General features: G+C 43.8%; 1 protein-coding gene across 1 annotated transcript in view; it reads left to right on the forward strand.

The window, feature by feature from the left end:
• ENPP6 (ectonucleotide pyrophosphatase/phosphodiesterase 6) overlaps window positions 1–22,772 on the forward strand; it is a 117,118-nt gene that overhangs the window by 53,748 nt on the left and 40,598 nt on the right. Inside the window, exon 2 of the mRNA XM_047090434.1 lies at window positions 505–684. Within this exon, the coding sequence (XP_046946390.1) occupies window positions 505–684 (180 nt within the window). The remainder of the gene's footprint in view (window positions 1–504; window positions 685–22,772) is intronic.

The raw sequence follows: 22,772 nt of genomic DNA on the forward strand, positions 1-22,772 counted from the left end.
GTTCCAAATGTCGTAGATCCTATCAGTGCTCTGTGCTGAAGCGATAACTCCTCTTATCCAGGGAAACAAGGGAATAAACCCCCCAGCATCTAGATTCGTGACTGTGTGGGAGCAGAGCTTCGGAGGGGTGCTCTGGGGTGAAAAGCTAAACCAAGCCCTATGGGAATCTACAGTTTTCATACTGATTCATATTTAGATTTCAAGCTGTGAACAATGGGTCAATTTGTGCACACAATGTCCTCAGTGTAATTTAAAATAGCTTGGCAAGTTAACTTCACAAAAAATGACCCCATCCTCAATTATTAGACTACTCATTGGATTGTTCTTGTGGTACAGTCTAAGAGAGAAGAAATATCTATGATGAAAAAGTCAAAAGAAAATCTTCATGCTGTTCTGTACTTAACTAAATGTGCATGAATGGCTTTTATAAACAGAAAAGAGAAAATGGCTTTTATAAAAAGACCAGAACAATAAACTGACAGCCTTGTGTTCTCATTAACATAGGCCGCCATTGTGAGGTCCATCAGATGATTGGAAACTACATGTGGGACCCCAACACCAACAAGTCATTTGACATTGGTGTCAACAGAGACAGCCTGATGCCTCTCTGGTGGAATGGATCAGAACCTCTGTGGGTCACTCTGACCAAGGCCAAAAGGAAGGTCTACATGTACTACTGGCCAGGTGAGTGTGTTGGCCTCCAGGCCCCTCTAGCCTTCCAAATCTCAAACACCATGGAGTCTCTGAAGACAAACGACGTCATTGTCATGTTCTAAGACCAAGCCAAGGTTTGGAAAGTGGGAACACTACAAGAAATATGTTTTATGGGCATGGTTTTTAAACTTTTGTTTTGAGCTCTCTAGCATTGGACCAGACACCACGCCATTTCCTGATTTCCTTGGTTCAGCAGTACTGCTTCGGTATATCCTGCTTTTTCATGTGCAAAAGTGTGGATATACAAAAGAGATAAATTAGGTGTTGCTTCTCTGCTTTACAAAAGAATCTGGCATACTGTTTCTGTGGATTTTGAGCTCCCCTACAATGCTGAAAACAGGACTCAAAGCTCTTCCAACTTTTGGGTACTATGGTAAATGAAGTCTCTCTGTATTTATATTCCTCCTGTACATAGTAGATCAATGAGAAACTAAATTACTTTACTTACTGCAGTGAGGTAAGTCATTGTGCAAACTACCCTGACTCCTGTGAGAAGTCTTCAGAATACTCTTGTCTTGGCAGTCAAAACCCTTTCACTACGGATGAGAGGATTTAGTGATAATAAAATAATCAACTTACAGGTGTCTTCCCATTGGTGGGATTCGTTCTTTAGGTGAGTGGGCAAATTGACCTTCCTATGTACGTGGCCGTAGATGCTTTTTTTCCCCAAATTCTTTTTTTTTTTTTTTCAACGTTTATTTATTTTTGGGACAGAGAGAGACAGAGCATGAACGGGGGAGGGGCAGAGAGAGAGGGAGACACAGAGTCGGAAACAGGCTCCAGGCTCTGAGCCGTCAGCCCAGAGCCCGACGCGGGGCTCGAACTCACGGACCGCGAGATCGTGACCTGGCTGAAGTCGGACGCTTAACCGACTGCGCCACCCAGGCGCCCCTCCCCAAATTCTTAATGGTGTTACACTGCTGATTGCCATCATGGAAGGAGATATTAGGGGAGGCCTGGAAGAAATAAAGGGATTAATGGGGAGAGACAGCTAGGGGAGCTCACTGGCAGCAGCCTGATAAAATTGTGAGAGCACGGTGGGTTGTGGGAGACCATGGCAGGTGGAGGTGGGGGAGGACGGAGAGAAGGATGAGTAAGCCGAGGCTGAACCACAGATGGCCCACATTGAGGGCGTGGGCCTTCAGCAGGAGTTTGGAGAACGCTGGTTGGAGGTGGTCACATGGAGAGCTGCTTGGGGCACTCAAGACTGTGCCAACTCTTAGAGGAGCATAGCACACAGACAGATGGAGACTGTGGAAAGCAGACCCACAGCCGAGCTGGGGTAAGCGCCCGGAAAGCTGCCACAGAGCAGAGACTAGCATCCGTAGGTGAGCCCGTGAAGGCCAGAGCAGACCGCATGAATTCAAACTGGGCATGAGAACCAGTATACACAGGATGGCTCTGCTGGCAGATGGAATTTCAGGGGAGTACTGGAGTTTCTTCAGAAGACACCTGGGATTCTGCCCATAGCAGCTACTCAGCTGACACGAGAAGAAGCTTTCAAGCAAGGGAAGGGTTTAAGAGGACTTTATTACCTTAAATGGAGACCCAGCTTTTCTCAGAGTTGGACATGAGATGAAGGAAAGAAGTCAGTGCCTCAGCCAAGCTAATCAGAGTTGCTAGAGGATCCAAGCTCACTGGTCAGTCCAATGTGATGAGGTCTCAAGCCAGAAGATGCACTTTAAGATCATTCTTGGAAATAATTATCAACAAATAAAAGGGCCCACATGCATAGGCCTAGGAGAGGGAACAGACTGGGCATGCGGCCTTAGGGGCCACCTTCCACAATCTAAGGGCAATCAAGATACATGTCGCGCCACTGCCGGAAGGGCCATCTTCCATGGTACCTGGTTAATTTAACTTCCTATGTCTTGGAACCTGAGCTTTTCATATGCTCTGAAGAGCACATCCCGCATAATCTCTCCCCAGCCCCTCCACACGGTGGCCTTTCAGATAGCCGTGTCTGGCAATGCACACGAAGATGGGGACATGTCCTGAAGGGAGACAGGACCTCTCTCTGCAGCCTTGAAGAGCATTATTCTCATCCTGGGGAATCTGGCCCCTTCATGCTAATAAACAACTTGAAGTTATATATCCCTGAATATCAAAAAAAAAAAAAAATCTCAAAGCTAACTTGCACGTAAAACGTCATGTTGCTCCTTCAAAACAGCTCCTTAAGGGCCAATCACTTCCTTTGATTCATGGTTCAACAGCTAATATGATGTGACAAATATGCCTTAAGATCAGTTTACAGTGTTAACTATTAGGAGGAAAGAAGCTAAAAAGAAAGGCTCCTAGAATTTTCTCAGCAACCCAAATGAAGATTAGCTAAAGATATAGCCATGTCAAAGCCTTGACAGAAATTGGATGTAAAGTCTCTTGTTTTTCAGACACTGTCCAGTCCTTCTAAGCCGGAAACCCAAATAAAGGCTCTCTGAGAGCTAGGTGTTTCTGAAGGGCTCTTTCTCGCACCCTCCATTCTTCCTGGCCGACCGCTGAGGGATTAATGGTCACTTCCATCCTTCCTCCCTCCACCTTGGTCCTCTCCAGCCCCTCCACAGCTAATAGCCCCATGAGTGTTCATTTGTCTCTGCGAGATTAAGTGAAGTGCAATGGCGTTTCTTCTAAACATGACTTGATTTTATTTTTCTTCTCAAATCCTCCTCTTCCTTCTCCACTTCCCACAGGACATTGTACAGACCTCTGGATGAGGCCTGGAAAATCTTCATTCCTCCAGTGAGCTGTGTTATGACACTTTGAGTCTCGCCATGAAGTCAATATTTAGAAGTGCAATTTAGAAATGGCAGTAGTTCAAGCTTTCCTGTCAGGTAGATAAAGCAGCAGACGGAAAAATTCATCAGTGGTGAAGAGTCCAAAATAGCCCACCTCAAGTCTCAAAGGAATTTAATATTGTAAACAGACCCTTTATTGCCCCACCCAGTGATGCCATTGAGTTGTGCAGGGAGAAGTGCACCATGGGAAATGATCCCGGGCCCTAAATCAAACATCTCTTTGGGAAGCCCAAAGAGATCATCCAGGAACTGCATAGCTGGGGCCTAGTAATGTTCTGGAAAGGACAAGAGCTGAGCATGTGTCGTTCACTAACTGTATCCCCTACTCCATCCCTCTAGTTTGAGATCAAAGAAATTTTATTGGGGGAAAAGGAAGAGGCTCCAATAGTCACTTCATATTAAGGGGAACCCAAAGCAGAGAAGGATTGAGGAAGAGGAGAAATGAGGTGAAAATGGCAGGATAAGTAAGATACCGTATGGAAACTGAGTTTGAGCTCCTTGGACAGTCAGTGCTGCCATACATAGTGGCAGTGGTTTTGAAGTTTGTTCTTATGGCTCTCATGAAATACAAAAAAGGAACAAAAATTAGCAACTTTTTAGGAGTCTATGGCTAAAACTCTTTGGAGTGTTTGAAGACTCTAAGCTCTACGTCATTTATCATGCGTTTTGCAGTGTTAACTCCCTACGGCCAAGCACTCGTGGGGACTTGAGAGCAATCATTCATATGGCCCTGGGCAGTGTTGGGTGTAGGTCTGGGCTCTTCCTGTCCTGTACAGGTGTTCAGATAAACAGAGTACCTTCTGTGTGGGGAAGGACACACTTCCACCTGACCTTCCCTTCCCTACTTGCCAAAGGTGGGCTGGGTGGGGGCTTTATGGGTGGGTATCTGACTCAGCTCCTGTTGACTTTCAGTTGTTACAAGCAAGGTGATTTCATCTGCAGGGGTAAAGAGACCTGTATCGACTATGATGGAGGATTGGGGATTATTCACAGCATCTTTCCCTTTCCTGTTGGGCTGAACTTAGATACACACACGGCACAGGGAAAATTAGGGGCCCAGCATCAATTCTACAAATGTGTGAGTTAACATTATATATGGCTCAGTTCTTTGACTCTATGAACAGGACTCCAAATTACTGGATAAAAACTGAATTTTTTGGGGCGCCTGGGTGGCGCAGTCGGTTAAGCGTCCGACTTCAGCCAGGTCACGATCTCGCGGTCCGTGAGTTCGAGCCCCGCGTCGGGCTCTGGGCTGATGGCTCAGAGCCTGGAGCCTGTTTCCGATTCTGTGTCTTCCCTCTCTCTCTGCCCCTCCCCCGTTCATGCTCTGTCTCTCTCTGTCCCAAAAATAAATAAACGTTGAAAAAAAAAAAAACTGAATTTTTTTTTCATTTTCACATTTAAATGCAAGGGATTCAGAGTCTCACTAAATTTTCCAATAACATCACCAATTTAGCATTACACTTTAAGATGTATGTAAGTTTGGAACCCAGAGAGGCCTTAGTATGTAGTTTGCTGATTCCTACACTTGTAAATCAAGACCACATTAGGAAAATGACCAAAACTATGGATCCCCTTTGCAGAAAAACACACCCGTGCATACCACACTGATAATTTTGTGCTCATGCAACCCAAGTGACAATGGTGAGGACTGGTAAGTGGTCTTTGACATAGCAACACGTGCACATCTAATCTATATCTAATTGATTTGATTTTTTTCATGTGATAGAAACATATGTTAAACATTACCACAGTACCAAGTGAAATCTGGGGCCCTGTAATTAATCTTGTCTGGCCAGAGCGGGCTTGGGTCACAATCCCGTAAGGCTCTTTGGGTTGAATTCACCTTGAGTCATTTCCTTTGTCTGTCGTAACTTTGGTAAGGTCTGCATCACTGATGTTTCTGTCTGTGTCAGCAAGAAAAAGATTACGAATTCTCATTTCAAGTCGGAGGTTGTCTTAAGAAGTGATCTTCAAAAGCATCCTGCAGGGTTCCTAGGCGTCAACCACTTCTGCTGCAGAGAAACTGAAGAGGTGGTGTCTCTCTGGACCGCTGCCCGCAGGAGCAATTCCTCTAGTTCTCATAGCTGTCCAGCCGCATCCAGTCTCCTTCTGCAGGCTGGCGTCTCGGCCAAAAGGGCTCGTAGTTTCTCAGCAGCATCCATTATGGTAATTAGAGAGCCAAGAGACATCCAGGGATGAACTTCTATTCATCACAAGTCGTGGCAAATCTGCTTCTTCATAAAACATCTTAAAAGGGTGTGACTCCAGGCCCCGGAATCAGCTCTTAGGAGACAACTATGAGGAAAACCAGATACAGGCTCTCCTTACTCCATCCTCCCCTCCCTCCAAGAACTCACCATCACGTGGAGGAGACAGATGATAATCTTATACTTGGCCAGATAAATGCGTATAAAAACCCACTTGCTAAAAGCATAATAGTGAAGAGTGTATTGCACTGTGACATCATCTAATAAGAGAGGGTGACACCTTGGGTAAGTTGGGGGATCGATGGGAAGGAGCATGCAGGCTGCGGGAGCAGCAGTGTGAAGGTCTGGAAGGGACGGGAGAAGCGTGGCAGGCCCAAGAAATGGACAGGGAGGATGGGTGTGCCGTGGATGAGGCGGAGAGAAGGCTAGGCCAGGCCAGGTTCTATGGGCCAGGCTGGAGAATTTATTCCTACCCTGAGAAGAATAAGAAGGCACTGGAAGGCTTTAAGGAGGAAGGCAGCAGTGTCATCCTTGCATTCTGACAAGACCACTCTGGCTGCTACGTGGAGAATGGAATGTGGCACCCAGAGTGGATGGAATAGTCTGGAAGCTATTGTGTGGACCTCGGAAGGAGGTGAGAATAGCTTGGACTAGCGTTACAGAGGTGGTGAGAAATGGGATGCCTGGGGACACATTTAGGAATTAAAATCACCAGGACCCGGTGATGAATTGGACTCGGGATTGAGCAGTGACAGGCATGACCCCTGCTTCTGGCTAACAGAACTGTAGGGATGGCAAGTCTTCACTTCAACGGGGGAAACTGAAAGAGCAGTGATTTGGGGGCAGAGGCCTTGGGTTGACGCTGAGACATGTGCAGTGGGCACGTCTAGAGCTCAGGGAAGAGAAGCTGGAGGCACAGAGGTGTGGTTTGGGGCGGAGGCATCAGGGGTCATTGACGCTGTGGGCCTTCTGGAAGCTTACCCAGGGAGAGAGCAGGGTAAGGAGAGGAGAGGGTCCCAGACACAGCCTTGAGGAAGTTAATGATAAAATGGAGGTGGGCCTGAAAAAGAAACAAAGGAGTAGCTTGAGAAGCAAGAGAAAAAACAGGAGTTGTGAAATGTCTAATAAAGAACAGTGAGGGGGCCCGGTCAGGCGTCGGACTTTGGCTCAGGTCATGATCTCGTGGTTCGTGAGTTCGAGCTCCTCATCGGGCTCGCTGCTGTCAGCACAGAGCCCACTTCGAATCCTCTGTCCCTCTCTGTCTGCCCCTTCCCCCTTGCACACTCTCTCTCAAAAAGAAAGAAATCTTAAAAAAAAAAAAGAAAGAAAAAGAACGGTGATATTCCTTTTAAAAGGTGCCTAATAAGGGACTTGATCTCATCTGAGAAGGCAGGGAAAGGTGTCACTGAGAGAGTGACTCCAGCTGAAATCTGTTGGCACATGGAATACAATGGTTTCGAGATGGGAATGGCCATCGTCGGTGCTCACTTTGGAGGCATGATAAGTGGCCTGCAAAGAGAGCATCCGGGTTTATTATCGGGGATGTCCCTGGCAAGCTCTGAACTCTGAAGAGTTTAATCTCCTTTAACATTTTCTGATTTAGACTAATAATAATTATTAATAATGCAAGGTGTTCTTTAATTTCTATCTACTGCAAGAGAGTCCTGACCTTAATAGTGACGATGATTTTATGATTATGATACTTCATCTGGAATTGGTTTTGAAGAAAACAAAACATACAAATAATAAAATTTGCCACGAGTTTTCCCACAAAGACAATTTTCAGCTAAACAGGAAAAAAGTTATGAAAAAAAAAAAAAACCCAACACCTCTTTTTTCTGGTTAGTGGCTGCTTCGAATGCCATTGAGGAGTTGGTACGTTCTAATGAGAAATGGGGCCTATTTCCTCGGGTTGGGAGGCAGACAGGAAGTCCGTAGTTACCATACACCAGGGATGTTGGGATTATAATAGACGTAAGGTATTGAATGATCACGTAGGCCAGATCTCTAGGAGCATTTGAGGCAGAGGAAAGGATTGCATGCTGTGGTTCAAAGGCAAAGCAAGCAAGGGCATGTCGTCCTTGCAGATCTGAAGAGCAAAACAAGGTTGCAGCTGATTGACTAAGGTGGGCGTGAAGAGACAGAAAACCAGCGCTGGCCAGATCTTTAAGTACCTTATATGCTATGTAAGGCAATTTGAGTCTAAGGGACTATTAATACGTTAGGATCAATGGCAGACAGATAAGCCCCCAAGTGTCAGTGGCTTAACCCAGTAGTTTACTCTTTGCCCACAGAAAGTCCACAATGAATGTTCCTGATCTGCCATTGACTCACCAAATAACCATGCAGACACTGCCAGGGACTGAAATATGACACACACCCCCCATTTTGTATCTTGGATACAATCCCCAGTGTGATGGTATTTGGGGGTGGGACCTTGGGGAGGCAATTAGGTTTAGCTGAAGTCATGAGGATAGGGCTTCCGTGCTGGGGTTAGTGCCCTTACAGGAAGAAGAAGAGACCAGGGCCTCTCTCAGCCACACAGTAAGAAGGTGACCATGTACAAACCAGGAGGAGGTGCTTCACCAGACACCAAATCTCCTAACACCTCGATCTTGAATTTCCCATCTCCAGGAACTATGAGAAAACGTTTGTTGGCTAAACCACCCAGTCAATGGTATTTTGTTACATCAGCCCAAACGCACTAAAGCAGAAAGGAAGAGGGAAGATGAAAAAGAAGATCAGGAAGAAAAGAAACATGAGAGACAGACATTACCCCAACATTTGTTAGACCAAGTGAGGAGGCAAACAGGCCAGAAGGCAAGCCTTTGGATTAACTGCAAATCAGAACAAGGGCGAGGGATTTTCAGGGCTCCCGTTCCTGCCGTCATTGGGACTTGTGAAGTGCAGGCGTTCATCCTCAGAGCACTTACCCTCCTTCTCCCGGGGGCTCAGGGCTGCCCGCCATACTCCACCTGGCCTGGCCTCCCAAGCGACACAACGGCCTCAAGGCTCCCTAAGCCTTCTCTGACTCACCCTGTGTCCCACCTGTCAGTGTCCCTGCTGCCAGCTGATCCCATCAAGAGATTTCAACGAAGGCCAATGATGGGCCATCTCAGGGCAGACAGCATTTTATTCTAACATCCCCCGGTGCCTTGCTAATTTGAAGCAACGACGAATATGGGAATTGTAGCCTACAGAGTAGGAGCCAGTGAGGAAGAAAGTTTTGTTCTGTGGGATCAGAATTGCTGACCTCTCTCTGGGCTGATTTTGGCATTCTGCCAGCTCCAGAGCTTGTTCAGGGTCAAGGTTAATTCCCACTGAGAGCTCCTTCTGGCCCAGAGCTGATGCTGGCCCGTCAGGAGGCTCAGAAGCTCTGCAGGGCCTCACCACCTCCGTTTGCTTTCTGCATTAGTCTGGGCGCCGAACTCCCATCTCAGGCTGTCTGGGCAGGCTTGGCCTCCCTGGGGGTGGGGGGGGAGCCTTCTTCCTGCCACAGTCTCATTAGAGAACTTGAGGGGAAGAGCTGCCTCCCCTCCCATTCAGGGCGACGTCTGGGTCCAGGTTCTTTCCACATTTAGTTCTTTCCGCGCTCACCCAAAACACCAGCACCAGTGACCCTCTCTGCTCCCTGTTTGCATCCTCCTTTCCTGCACGTTAAGAGGCAAATTTATTGTTTTTAAGTTTATTTATGTATCTTGAGAAAGAGAGCAAGTGTGTACAAGTAGAAGAGGGGTAGAGGAAGAGAGAGAATCCCAAGCAGGCTCCGTGCTCAGTTTAGAGCCCACAAAGGGCTGGATCCCATGGCTCTGGGATCATCACCTGAGCCAAAATCAAGAGTTGGATGCTTAACTGAGTGAGCCATCCAGTTCCCCAGAGGTAAATTTATTTTGTAAGTTTCTGTCCTTGTTTCTCCCTCCTTAGGAGAGATTCTTCCCTCTGGATACAGGTAAGAATCACATGAGGCTATTATAAAATACCAGTGCCCAGGCTGCCCTCTCAGGGGTTCCAGCATAACTGGTTTGGGGTGAGGGCCCTGCATCAGTGTTCTTGCGAGTTACCCCCCACCCCATTGGTTCTGCTGTGCAGCTGGGTGAGAACTGCAGCCCAAACATACTTGGCCACTTGCCTGGTGCCTGTGACCCAATGTGTCGTCTCTGGCCCCTGTCACAGCCCTGAGGCTAGTTAAACTGTTGTGGGAATCCTCTTTCTCTGCCCCGGTCACTGCTGGGGAACCCCCCAGGGCCACTCTCCTCCGGCACGTTTGAAACCAAGGCACCTTAGCCTTCTCTGATGCCGACAAGGAAAAGAAACGTGTGGGCCGGACACCTAAAGTGAACTTGGCACTTCACACACATACTTTTATTTAACTGTCGGAACAATCGTGAGAAGTTACTCCTCTTATGCCCACTCTACAATGGAGGAGGGCTGGCTCAGTCGGTTGAGCGTCTGACTTCAGCTCAGGTCATGGTCTCATCGGGCTCTGTGCTGACAGCTCAGTGCCTGGAGCCTGCTTCGGATTCTGTCTCCTTCTCTCTGCCCCTGCCCTGCTTTCTCTCTCTCTCTCTCTCTCAAAAATAAGTAAGCATTAAAAAAATTAAAAATAAAATAAATAAAAAGGGATCTTCAGTTTGGACCCATTTTAATTCACCTGGAGGAAGTCCTCAGATCCAGGTCATTCTTAGCCCAAAATCAAGCTGCAAGGTCACATCAAGAATTCACTTGATCTTAGCCAAAAGGCCGAGAAGTGATACACATCAAGAATTCAAACATACATTTGCAGCAAACACCATAGAGTGAAACACAAGCCCTATTTTGAATCACTAAGAGAATTCTGGGATAGGTCATCAGGTCAGTAAGGAACAGGAGGGGAGTGTTTTCAGGAAAGGGGTAGATAGAGGGGGCTGACCACTGGGTCATCAGAGAAAGAGCGGACAGAGCACGAATGTTTGGTGCTTCAGGGCTGGGAGGCAGAAACCAGGGACAGGGTTAGCCATACACAGGACCACGAGCAGAGAAAGAGGCTAACACCGGGCCGTGTGGCCACTGGACTGGCCCCAGGCTGTTGGCTCAAGGATTGCCGAGAAGTGGTTTTGCAGAGCCCACACACACAGCACTCAGTCCTGGTCCCAGATGCTCCTAGGAGTGGCTCAGAACCACCTCAGAGGTTGGGGAGACCCATGTTCCCCCAGATACATGGGGAGAAAGGGTGGTTTGTAAGACTTGAAGATTGCAGCTTGGATTTGGGGGTCGGAGGGACGAGGGGTCCCCGGATAGGTGCCAGAGTTCTAGCAAACTCGCGGACAGGGCTGCCCCAGATACATGGGGAGAAAGGGTGGTTTGTAAGACTTGAAGATCGCAGCTTGGATTTGGGGGTCGGAGGGACGAGGGGTCCCCAGATAGGTGCTAGAGTTCTAGCAAACTCGCGGACAGGGCTGCCCCAGATACATGGGGAGAAAGGGTGGTTTGTAAGACTTGAAGATCGCAGCTTGGATTTGGGGGTCGGAGGGACGAGGGGTCCCCAGATAGGTGCTAGAGTTCTAGCAAACTCGCGGACAGGGCTGCCCCAGATACATGGGGAGAAAGGGTGGTTTGTAAGACTTGAAGATCGCAGCTTGGATTTGGGGGTCGGAGGGACGAGGGGTCCCCAGATAGGTGCTAGAGTTCTAGCAAACTCGCGGACAGGGCTGCCCCAGATACATGGGGAGAAGGGTGGTTTGTAAGACTTGAAGATCACAGCTTGGATTTGGGGGTCGGAGGGACGAGGGGTCCCCGGATAGGTGCTAGAGTTCTAGCAAACTCGTGGACAGGGCTGCCCCAGATACATGGGGAGAAGGGTGGTTTGTAAGACTTGAAGATCACAGCTTGGATTTGGGGGTCGGAGGGACGAGGGGTCCCCGGATAGGTGCTAGAGTTCTAGCAAACTCGCGGACAGGGCTGCCCCAGATACATGGGGAGAAGGGTGGTTTGTAAGACTTGAAGATCGCAGCTTGGATTTGGGGGTCGGAGGGACGAGGGGTCCCCGGATAGGTGCCAGAGTTCTAGCAAACTCGCGGACAGGGCTGCCCCAGATACATGGGGAGAAGGGTGGTTTGTAAGACTTGAAGATCGCAGCTTGGATTTGGGGGTCGGAGGGACGAGGGGTCCCCGGATAGGTGCCAGCGTTCTAGCAAACTCGCGGACAGGGCTGCCCCAGATACATGGGGAGAAGGGTGGTTTGTAAGACTTGAAGATCACAGCTTGGATTTGGGGGTCGGAGGGACGAGGGGTCCCCGGATAGGTGCCAGAGTTCTAGCAAACTCGCGGACAGGGCTGAGCTGTGCAGTAAAGGGCCTGGCAGCATCGTGCATCCTAAGTAGGTCCAGTCTGCTGCGACCTAAATGCCAGGAAGGCACCTGTTCGGAGGAGGAGACTTTGTTTGGGAATACCATGCGCTGCAGAAGTCAGATGGCTTCCTTTGGGGGGATCGTGATGTCACCGTAATCATGTAATCATTGCAATATTTAGATCATCTTGAAGCCTGTGCCCCAGACCCAGAGCTGATAGTTTATATGAGGGGGTCCCAGGGGTGTCGTTCCAGTAGTGGTCATTCATTCCTCACCTGATCCCACTTGGGAGGAGTGCAGTCCTTGACCCTGGGCCAGAGATTTTCCCCATCTAAAGCTAACTAACAGATGCAGAGATTAAGGCTCCACCTCTGGCTTCATTATGCCTTGCTGTGGTTTCACCACCGCCTTCCTAACGCGCAGACTCAGCTTGGGTTGGGCATACATTCCTTCTCACCTTGGTTTCCCATTAGTCACTTTTTATGCCCAGTGAGTCATTTTCAGTTGAGTTTTTGGAATCCTCTCTAATGGATGAGTTGTTTCTCATCTCCTTTGTCTCCTGGGCTTGCTCTCTACCCCTGCACACGAAACCATCTTCGGCAGCATCCTGTGCTAAGGCCAGCCCACCGTCCTCTCCCTATATCAGAAGAGAATGGCCACCAGAGGTCTCCTAGCTCTGTGGGCCAGGCCAACTCTGGGCACAGGGTCTCTGAGATCAAAGGCCATGCTTTCCCTAAGGACTTGTTCCCACAAGTTCCTGTGCCTCAGATGTATTTTCCTGGAAAAGGTTACATGTTTCTAAGAGAGTTAATTGGCTTAGCTGTTTTAATAAGCTCTCTTGAGACATGTATTCAACAGTTGTTCACCTGCCTCCTATCACGTAAAATGCAGCTCACAAGGGTTATTGCTACACTATGTGTCAAAGTTGGCAAATGGCTGCACTTAGAAGGCAAGACCCACGCTCTTGGAAGGTGGAGAAATGTGATTTTTTTTATGGGCTCAACTTGGTGGTCCTTGGAGAGAGTTGCCAGGAAGCAAGGATCATTCTGGAAAGCAGTGTGTGTTGTAGAAATGTACCACGGCCAGGAGAGATGATTACTAGCTGGCAGGGAGACCCTGGGACATTCACTTCTCCCATCTGAGACCCTTGTTTTCTTTGTAAAATTAAAGGGTTTTGATGTACACCTGCCACGGACGGCTCTGAAAGCCCTGAGCTGTGCTAGGATGCCACATCCGGGGGGACATCGCTCACATTCTAGACGTCGTGACTCGCATACTTATTTTGACAATGTTTTGGGCTATGGCAGTCAAGTGTGATCGTGACAAAACAGGTATATTCAAATAAGTTGCTGTTGGATGGCAGTTAAGTGTTTTTAAAAAGAAATGCCTTTTTAAAGAAATCAAGCATGGGCTTAGTGGTGGCCCTCTTTGCCCTTTAAGTTCCCTTCAACTCTGTATTTTCTACTCAGGATGTTTTCATTAGGTTGTAGAAGGAGATTCTCACCCAGCCTGAGGTGGGAATGTCCAGCAGGAAGGTGGAGTCTAGGCAGAGATAAGATGAAGTCCTAGAAAATGAACCCTAATTAAGGGCAATTCCTTTCAAAGGTCCCTGGGAACAGTGAGGAAACAAGATGGAGTAAAGCCAAAACATGCCCTCAGAGCATTTGTGAAACCAAAATCTTACTCCATAGCTCCTGGTTGATCTTTCAGACTGTGAGATCCAGGCCATTGCCTTTGTTTCCCTGCATCCCAATGCAGAGATCCAGGAATCCTGCTTTCCTCAGTCACGTTGAGGCGACCTGCAGTGGCTTCGGTTGCCCAGATTCCATGCTCCCCCTGAAGCCAGGGAAGTGGACGGAGGAAGCAGACTCAGAGCTGGAGCAACATACCCACTTTCACAAATTGAGCACATGATCGATCCAGAAAGGGCCCATAGACTCCTGATTAGAGAACCATCTCATGGGGTCCACACAGCACCCCCACCACCAGTCTGCTGATTTCCATCAGATAAAGACTAACGAAAACAAAGCAAAGTACCTACACTACTTCACCTAGGAATAATGAGCCTTGCTCTCCTTACACCTGCAAGTTTCACCAATTTCACGTTACACTGCATTGTGGCTGTCCTTTCTTGCTAGCTGTTTCCTTTGCCAGTCATTTATTCATTCTGGGTTATGAGATTAGAAGTAGGGTGAGTGTGTCTGCCTTTTGAGATCTCACCAAGAAGAGACCATTCTGGATGGAGAGGGCAGAAGGATTACACTTGTCCCTGTTTCTGTCCACCTGGGTGCTAGTTTAATCCCTTCTCAGGGGCACATGAAGGTACATAGCTTCTATCGAAATGTACTGTGTTTGCAGGACTTGGATTCAGGGTATCTCTGATGGGTTGAGCTATGATCCTTTCACCCTATCATTTGGCTCTCTCATTACCTGAACAGATAGCAAATTGTAATGCCCCATTTGCTCTGCTTATGAAAGTTCTTCCTCTCCCTCTGCTCACAGAGCTTCAGTTGTGGGACAACCCAAAAGAGAATAAATTATACAACCGTCAGTCATACTCCCCACACTGCTTTATGCCCAGCTGCTTTCAGAACATTACAGTTTCCTTCGAGTAGAGCTACTGCTGCCTGGTTTCCTAGTTCAGGGTTCTTCACGTCGGGTTCCTAGGGGTTTACAAGGACAAGGTTGCTTTTTTTTTTTTTTTAATTTTGTTTTTCAACGTTTTTATTTATTTTTGGGACAGAGAGAGACAGAGCATGAACGGGGGAGGGGCAGAGAGAGAGGGAGACACAGAATCGGAAACAGGCTCCAGGCTCTGAGCCATCAGCCCAGAGCCCGACGCGGGGCTCGAACTCACAGACTGCGAGATCGTGACCTGGCTGAAGTCGGACGCTTAACCGACTGCGCCACCCAGGCGCCCCCGGACAAGGTTGCTTTTAAGGAAATCAGTTCTAAGATCCTAAACTTCCAAGTGCATTGAAAATATTGGCTTGATGAAAAACATGCCCTTTCCATACTTTACCTAAGAAAGGAATATCCCTCAGCCATCCAGAACCTTACTAAGGTGCATTGCTCTGGCACATGAAAACCTCCAGGTACCAGATAAAGGGACAGTTCAAAATATTGGTGTCGGTGTTGAGAAAGTGAATACATCTAGTGACAAAACAATAAAACTTAAAAAAAATCAAGTATTTTCCTCTGCGTGCTTTAAAATTATTTAGGAAAAACTTAATTGAGTTGTCAGATGAAACATTATTTCGAAATTCATGATGGTAGATCACTATGTGAAGGTTGGCATTCAAGCAAGGCAGCAGTTCAAAGAATTAAATGACATTGGTACAACAAACGATGTCTATTTCCATCTACTTATTTACGTGAACAACTCTCTTAGTACTTCGACTTAACAAATAAGAATAGAATGGATTCTGAACTTGTCTTATTCTAGAGATCAGTCATATTCGTCCATGGATATATAAATTGATTTTTAAAAGCATCCCTATTCCTTTCATTGTGAGGTGAATTTCTAATAAAATGGAACTTTTTATGTTTAAAAATTATTTATTGAAATTTGGTGTTTCACTTGGCACGATGACAGGCTGAGTTGCATTTGAAATAACTCTTATCTCTAGCAGCAATTAGAAAAGCCGCTGGACTATGGGTGTATGTGTACGTGCATAATGTATCAGACACATATCAAGACCTAGAGAAGGAGGTATATCTGGCAATTGGTACCATGTCTCCTCTCTAGTGAAATACTGATCTCAAAAGCAGTTGAGAGGCTAGTAAATGGAACTGAGCTTTTGACAGATTCACAGGATGAGACAAGCGACAAAAATTGGAGTTCATAGCCCACCAAGGAGAAGAGACATAGTAAATGTCCCAGACTTTAGTTGGACAATAAAGGGCAACAGTTCAGCGATAAGAATGAGCTAGACATGGGCAAGGGTGTAGACTTTTTGAGGACTGAAGCTTTCATAAAGACAGAGATGAGGTTTGAATCATCTTTACCCACTGTGGATTGAAATGGTCTGCCCATGGCCTAGGTGGCCATCACAAGCAAAGCATTTACTCTCTAGAAGAAGATGACAACATATGGAGGGTCAAGTAAATTAATAATAGTAATAATAATAATAATAACAACATTTGGATTAAAAATCCATAGAGAATTAAAATATATGACAACAAAAAAACACAGAAGGCGGGAGAAATGTAAATTCAAAGTATTCAAATGTCTTTGTATTTTCTGGGAAGTTACAGAAGTACAAATTTGTATTAGACTTCAATAAATCAGTATTCCCATTTTTTGGTCATATTTAGGGCCCTATGCCAGGAAGAGATTAATTAAAATGTATAAATAGTGGGACACCTGAGTGGCTCAGTCAGTTAAGTGTCTGACTCTAGATTTTGACTCGGGTCATGATCTCATAGTTTGTGAGAAAAAACCCCACATCAGGCTCTGCACTGACAGAGTGTGCTTGGGATTCTCTCTCTCCCTCTCTCTGTGTTCTTCCCCCACTCACCCTCTCACTCTCAAAATAAATAAACTTAAAAAAAAATATATATATATAGCAAGCTAATAAAGGCAGAGAAATCAAACAACAATAATCCATACTTAGTCGAAAAGAAATCAAGAAAGGAGAGAAAAACTCAAATGTATAGTGAATACATGACAGTTAGTTAGATGGCTGATTGAAACACAAAGATATCAGTAAATACATTACATGTAAAAGTTTACTTTTTTACTAATATTTTACAATTCCAATTACTCTGAGTTATTCTGGTTACATAAAGTTCAAAAGCAGGTGAAACTAAGCCACATTGTTAGAATAGTGTTTACACTTGGGAGAATAAGGACAAGAAGGTGCCGGTGTGTGACAGTAATGTTCTGTCTCCTGGTCCGTGTGCTGGTTACACAGCTGCATTCACTTCATAGGAATTCATTGACCTGTATAATTATGATTTTTTTCATTTTTTGTCTATGTTAAACTTTAGATATTTACATTAAAAAAACTACCATCAGACAAGACAAAAACCAAAACTGATATATGCTGCTTATAAAAGACCTACATTAAATGTAAGTATGTGGAAGAGTTCAAAGTAATAGCATTTTTAAAAGATGAGTTTAAAAAACTAACCAAGAGAGGGGCGCCTGGGTGGCGCAGTCGGTTAAGCGTCCGACTTTAGCCAGGTCACGATCTCGCGGTCCGTGAGTTCGAGCCCCGCGTCAGGCTCTGGGCTGATGGCTCGGAGCCTGGAGCCTGTTTCCGATTCTGTGTCTCCCTCTCTCTCTGCCCCTCCCCCGTTCATGCTCTGTCTCTCTCTGTCCCAAAAATAAAATAAAAACGTTGAAAAAAAAATTTAAAAAAAAAAAAACTAACCAAGAGAGAGCTGGTGCATCTATACTACTATGAATCAACGTAGACTAAAAACCTAGACTATATTTTATTTTAATGTTTATTTTTGAGAGAGAGAGAGAGAGAGAGAGAGAAAGCAGGGGAGGGGCGGAGAGAGGGAGACCCAGAATCCGAAGCAGGCTCCAGGCCTTAAGCTGTCCCCACAGAGCCTGATGCAAGACTTGAACTCATGAACCATGAGATCATGACCTGAGCTAAAGCCGGATGCTTAACTGACTGAGCCACCCAGGCTCCTCTAGACTATTTTTTAAATAAAGAACACGTCAGGGGACCCCTGGGTGGCTCAGTCAGTTAAGCGTCCGACTTCAGCTCAGGTCATGATCTCAGTTTGTGAGTTTGAGCCCTGCGTCGGGCTCTGTGCTGAGAGCTCAGAGCCTGGAGCCTGCTTCGGGTTCTGTGTCTCCCTCTCTCTCTGCCCCTCCCTCACTCGTGCTCTGTCTCTCTGTCTCTCAAAAAATGGATAAACATTAAAAAAAAAACTAAAAAAAAATAAAGGACACTTCATGTTGATATAAGGCTCAATCCACCAGGAAACTGTAACAATTCTAAATTGTAATGCTACTAATTGTACAGTCTCAAAATAAATAAAGCAAAAATTGACAGAACCAAAGGAGAATTGGTAAATTCATGATATTAAAAGATTTTAAGACCTCTTTTTCAGTAACTGATAAAATAAGAGGACAAAAAATTAGAAGGGTATAGAAAATTTATACAACAAATTAACATATTTACCTACTTGATATTACCAGAACACTGCACCCGACAACTGATGAATACACATTATTCTCAAGTGCACATGGAACATTTGTAAAAAATGACCATATGTTAGTCATAAAGCATTTCTTAACAAATTGGAAAAGTGTGAAATCATACAGAATGTGTTCTCTGACTACAGTATAATTAAAGTATAGTCAATAACAGAAAGAAAATTTTAAATCTTCATATATTTGGAAAACAATCAGAGACTTCTAAATAATTCATGATTCGGAGAAGAAGGTACTGTGGAAATATATAGGAAATACCTTGAATGGAAGGTTAGTGAAAATACTACATATAATGTAGCAGGATAAATGGAATGCAACTAAACTCATGCCTTAAAGGAAATTAATACTCATATGCATGTATTAGATAATATTGCCTGAAAATCAATAGTCTAAGTTTCCATCTCAAAGAAAATTAAATTCCATCACATGGAGAAAAACAAATAAGAGCAGAAGTGAAGTAGAAACCAAACATACGAGAGAGAGAATTGATAAAGCCACATTTGTTCTTATAAGAAAAACCTAATAATACCCTCCAGTTCCATTATGCTAAGTGAAATTAGTCAGAGAAAGACAAAAATCATATGACTTCACTCATATGAGGACTTTAAGAGGCAAAACAGATGAACATAAGGGAAGGGAAACAAAAACAGTATAAAAACAGGGATGGGGACAAAACAGAAGAGACTCATAAATATGGAGAACAAACTGAGGGTTACTTGGAGGGGTTGCGGGAGGGGGGATGGGCTAAATGGGTAAGGGGCACTAAGGAATCTACTCCTGAAATCATTGTTGCACTATATGCTAACTAATTGGGATGTAAATTAAAAAAAATTTTTTTAATTAAATTAAAAACTAATAAAATGTATGAAATCTTGACAAGGCTTATCAAGAAATAAAAAGAGGAGACAAAATAACCAGTAATAAAATGGAAAAGGGGGCATCAACTTAGAACCTACAGACATTAAAAAGCCAGTAAAATAATGTTATGAAAAATGTTATGCCGATGTATTTGAAAATGTAAATGAAATAGACAGATTGCTGGAGAAAAATTACCAAAACTGACAAAAAGAAATTGAAAGTTGGAATACTTCTATATCTATTTTTAAGTTAAATCTTTAAAAACCTTCCTTAGCAGAATGCCCCAGTATTAGATGCTTCCACTAGTGAAGTTTTCAAACATGTAAGGGAAAAGTAACACCAATCTTACACAAACTCTTTCAGAGAATATATAATGGTAAATCACATCCATAACAAAGTCAGCAAAAGCTTGATACTAAAATGTGGCAAGGATATTAAAAGAAAGTCAAGGGGCGCCTGAGTGACTCAATTAGTTAAGAGTCTGACTCTTGATTTTGGCTCAGGTCATGAGTTAATAATGGTTCATGAGATCAGGCCCCATGACCAGCTCCATGCTGACAACACGGAACCTGTTTAGGATTCTCTCTCCCCCGCCCCCCCCCAAAATAAATAAACTTAAAAAAAATGTTTTAAGTCAAATTACAGGATAACCTTTTTCATTAACATAGATATAAAAATTCTGAATAAGAAATTTATACACTGAATCAATCAATACATAAATAGAATAATACATGCCAAGCAAATTGGGTTTATTACAGGAATAACAGATAGGTTTAATATTTTAAAATCTCTCAATGTTATTCACAGCAGCAACAGAATAAAAGTAAAAAAACACATTTGATCATCTCAGTAGATAAATAAAAACTATTTGACAAATATCAACAATTCATAAAAAAAATTCTTAGTAAACTAAACTGGGATTTATTAGAATAAACTTGGGAAACTAGTAAAATACCTCCTTAATCTGATCAAGACTATCTACCAAAAACCTTATAGCAAAGATCATAGTTGCTGGTAAATGAGTTCAGTAATGAGATAAGGATGACTTCTACCATGACTTCTATTCAAAATTACATTTAGAGGCCCAATCCAGTTAGGAGATGTGGTGGGGAGGTCAGGGGTAAAAGTTTTAAAACAAAAAGAAAAAGAAATTGTAATTATTCACAGATGACTGCTGCTGCAAAAATCCAAAAGCACTCACTTTTAGAGTTAATGAGATAAGTCTTTTGATATAAGGTCAATATTTAAAAATTATTGTATTTATATATGCTAGGAAAAAAAATTAGAAAATGCCATTTAAAAGCCAATATCATTTCCAATAGAATCAAAAACACAAAAAATAAAGGAATGAATCTAACAAAAATGGCTTGAGAACTTTACATAGAAAATTATTTAGAAAAATATAAAAAGACCTTAAAAAGGAATATGTTATGTAAATGAGTTGGAAGCCTTAATATGATATCAATTTTTCCAAAGTTGATCTATACATTCAGTGTAGTTGCCATCAAAATTCTGACAGTTTGTGTGTATGCATTTGTGTGAATTGACAGGTCAATTCTGAAATTTATATGGAAATGCAGAATCAGGAATAGCAAAAGCAATCTTAAGTCAGATGAACAAAACTGGAGGATTTACTCCATTAAATATAGACATTTAAAACTATAAAAATGAACACAAAATGGTATTTACACAAGTAGACAAATAGACTAAAGGTTAGATATTCTTGAAACAGCCCCACAAATATACAGTCAATACCTGATTTATGACAAGGGAGACACTTTAGAGAAGTAACAAAAAATGATCTTTTCAACAAATTTTGAAAGATCTATTGAATATATACATATATATTCATATACGTATATATATATATATATATATATTCATATACATATATATATATCCAGACTCCTATCTAACACTATCCATTAAATTAATTCTAGGTAATTCCAGGTGGATTGTAGATCTAACTGTAAAATGTAAAACATAAAGCTCCTAGAAGAAAACATAGGTGAATATCCTCATGGTCTTGGGTAAGAAAAGTATTCCTTAAACAGGAAAAAAATAGCATAGCAGGGTATTCCAGTGGTCACTAAACACAGGTAAAGTTACTCAACATCATTGTTTTTTAGAAAAATGCAAAATAGGGGCGCCTGGGTGGCACAGTCGGTTAAGCGTCCGACTTCAGCCAGGTCACGATCTCGCGGTCCGTGAGTTCGAGCCCCGCGTCAGGCTCTGGGCTGATGGCTCAGAGCCTGGAGCCTGTTTCCGATTCTGTGTCTCCCTCTCTCTCTGCCCCTCGCCCGTTCATGCTCTGTCTCTCTCTGTCCCAAAAATAAATAAACGTAGAAAAATGCAAAATAAAACTGCAACGAGATAACTCTGCGTAACTGCCAAAATGGAAAATGGTTAATTTAAAAAAACTGACAAATCCAAGTGGTGACACGGATGGGGCAACCGGAAGTCTCATAGTGAGCTGACGGGAGCCAACTAATAAAAGAGCTTTGAAAAACTCTTTGGCATTATCTAATAAAGTTGAGCATATGCATACCCCAAATCTAGCAATTCTACTCATACACATATTCCAACAGAAATGCAGGCCTAAGTGCATCAAAGAACATGCACATGAATGTTTATAATGTTTTAAAACTGGATAGGGATACAATAGAATTTTTGTGTCCTAATCTGTATATTAGAAGGACTGTATATATATATAGTCCTGATCTGTAACTTGGAAGTTATCAGTAAAAAATTCATTTTTTGGTTTCCTACTACAAAAAATAACATATTTATTTTAATAAACTTGGTTCAATTCAGTAAACAATAATAATTTAATGTCAACCACAATCCTTCTGAATGAGTCAGGAATTGTCTGCTGCAAGTAATAGAAGATCTAGCTAACTGAACAATGGATACACACATGGGAATTCATTTGTATCATGTTACAAGAAATACTTTATGTGGTTCATCTGCTTAACCTCATTTTAATTATTTATTTTAATGTTTATTTGTTTTGAGAGAGAGAGAGAGAGAATGCATGCAAGTGGGGGAGGGGCAGAGAGCTAGGGAAAGAGAGAATCCTAAGCAGGCTCTGCACTGTCAGCCCAGAACCCAACTTGGGGCTTGAACTCATGAACTATGAGATCATGACCCAAGCTGAAATCAAGAGTCAGATGCTTAACCGACTAAGCTACCGAGGCACCCCAACAACCTCATTGAAAAAACCCAGGATTGTTATATCCTTTGGCTACATTTTCGCATATTTACTTTTTAACGAAATACATGTTGCCTCATAGTTTCAAGGTGGCTTCTGTGACTCAAGGATTGTGTCATCACAACCTGCATTCCAAACTGGAAAAGACAGAAAGAGGCAGTGCCAGCAAAGCACTTTATCTTTCATCCGGAAGCAAAGCTTCCCACCCTCAGCTCCTCAGCAGATCTCAGTTTTCTGAGGTACTAGGTCACATGACCATTCCTAGCCACAAAGGGCTCTGGGGAAATAAGAAGGCTTTCCTCCTTCTACCATAAAGTGATGGAAAGCGAGGAAGGAGTTCAGAATGACTTCAATTAGCCCACAAAAGTCTACCAAACCAGCCACTACATTTACCTTTTCTTATACTCAATTTATTTTCTTATTTTAATTTCCCACATTCATATTACATTCATTGCCTCTCTTTTTTTGGACACAAACATGCTT

Source organism: Lynx rufus, unplaced genomic scaffold (genome assembly GCF_022079265.1).
Source record: "Lynx rufus isolate CCGP_SWC_20201006 ecotype Redwood Valley unplaced genomic scaffold, mLynRuf1.p SCAF_3, whole genome shotgun sequence".
NCBI classification, from domain to species: domain Eukaryota; kingdom Metazoa; phylum Chordata; class Mammalia; order Carnivora; family Felidae; genus Lynx; species Lynx rufus.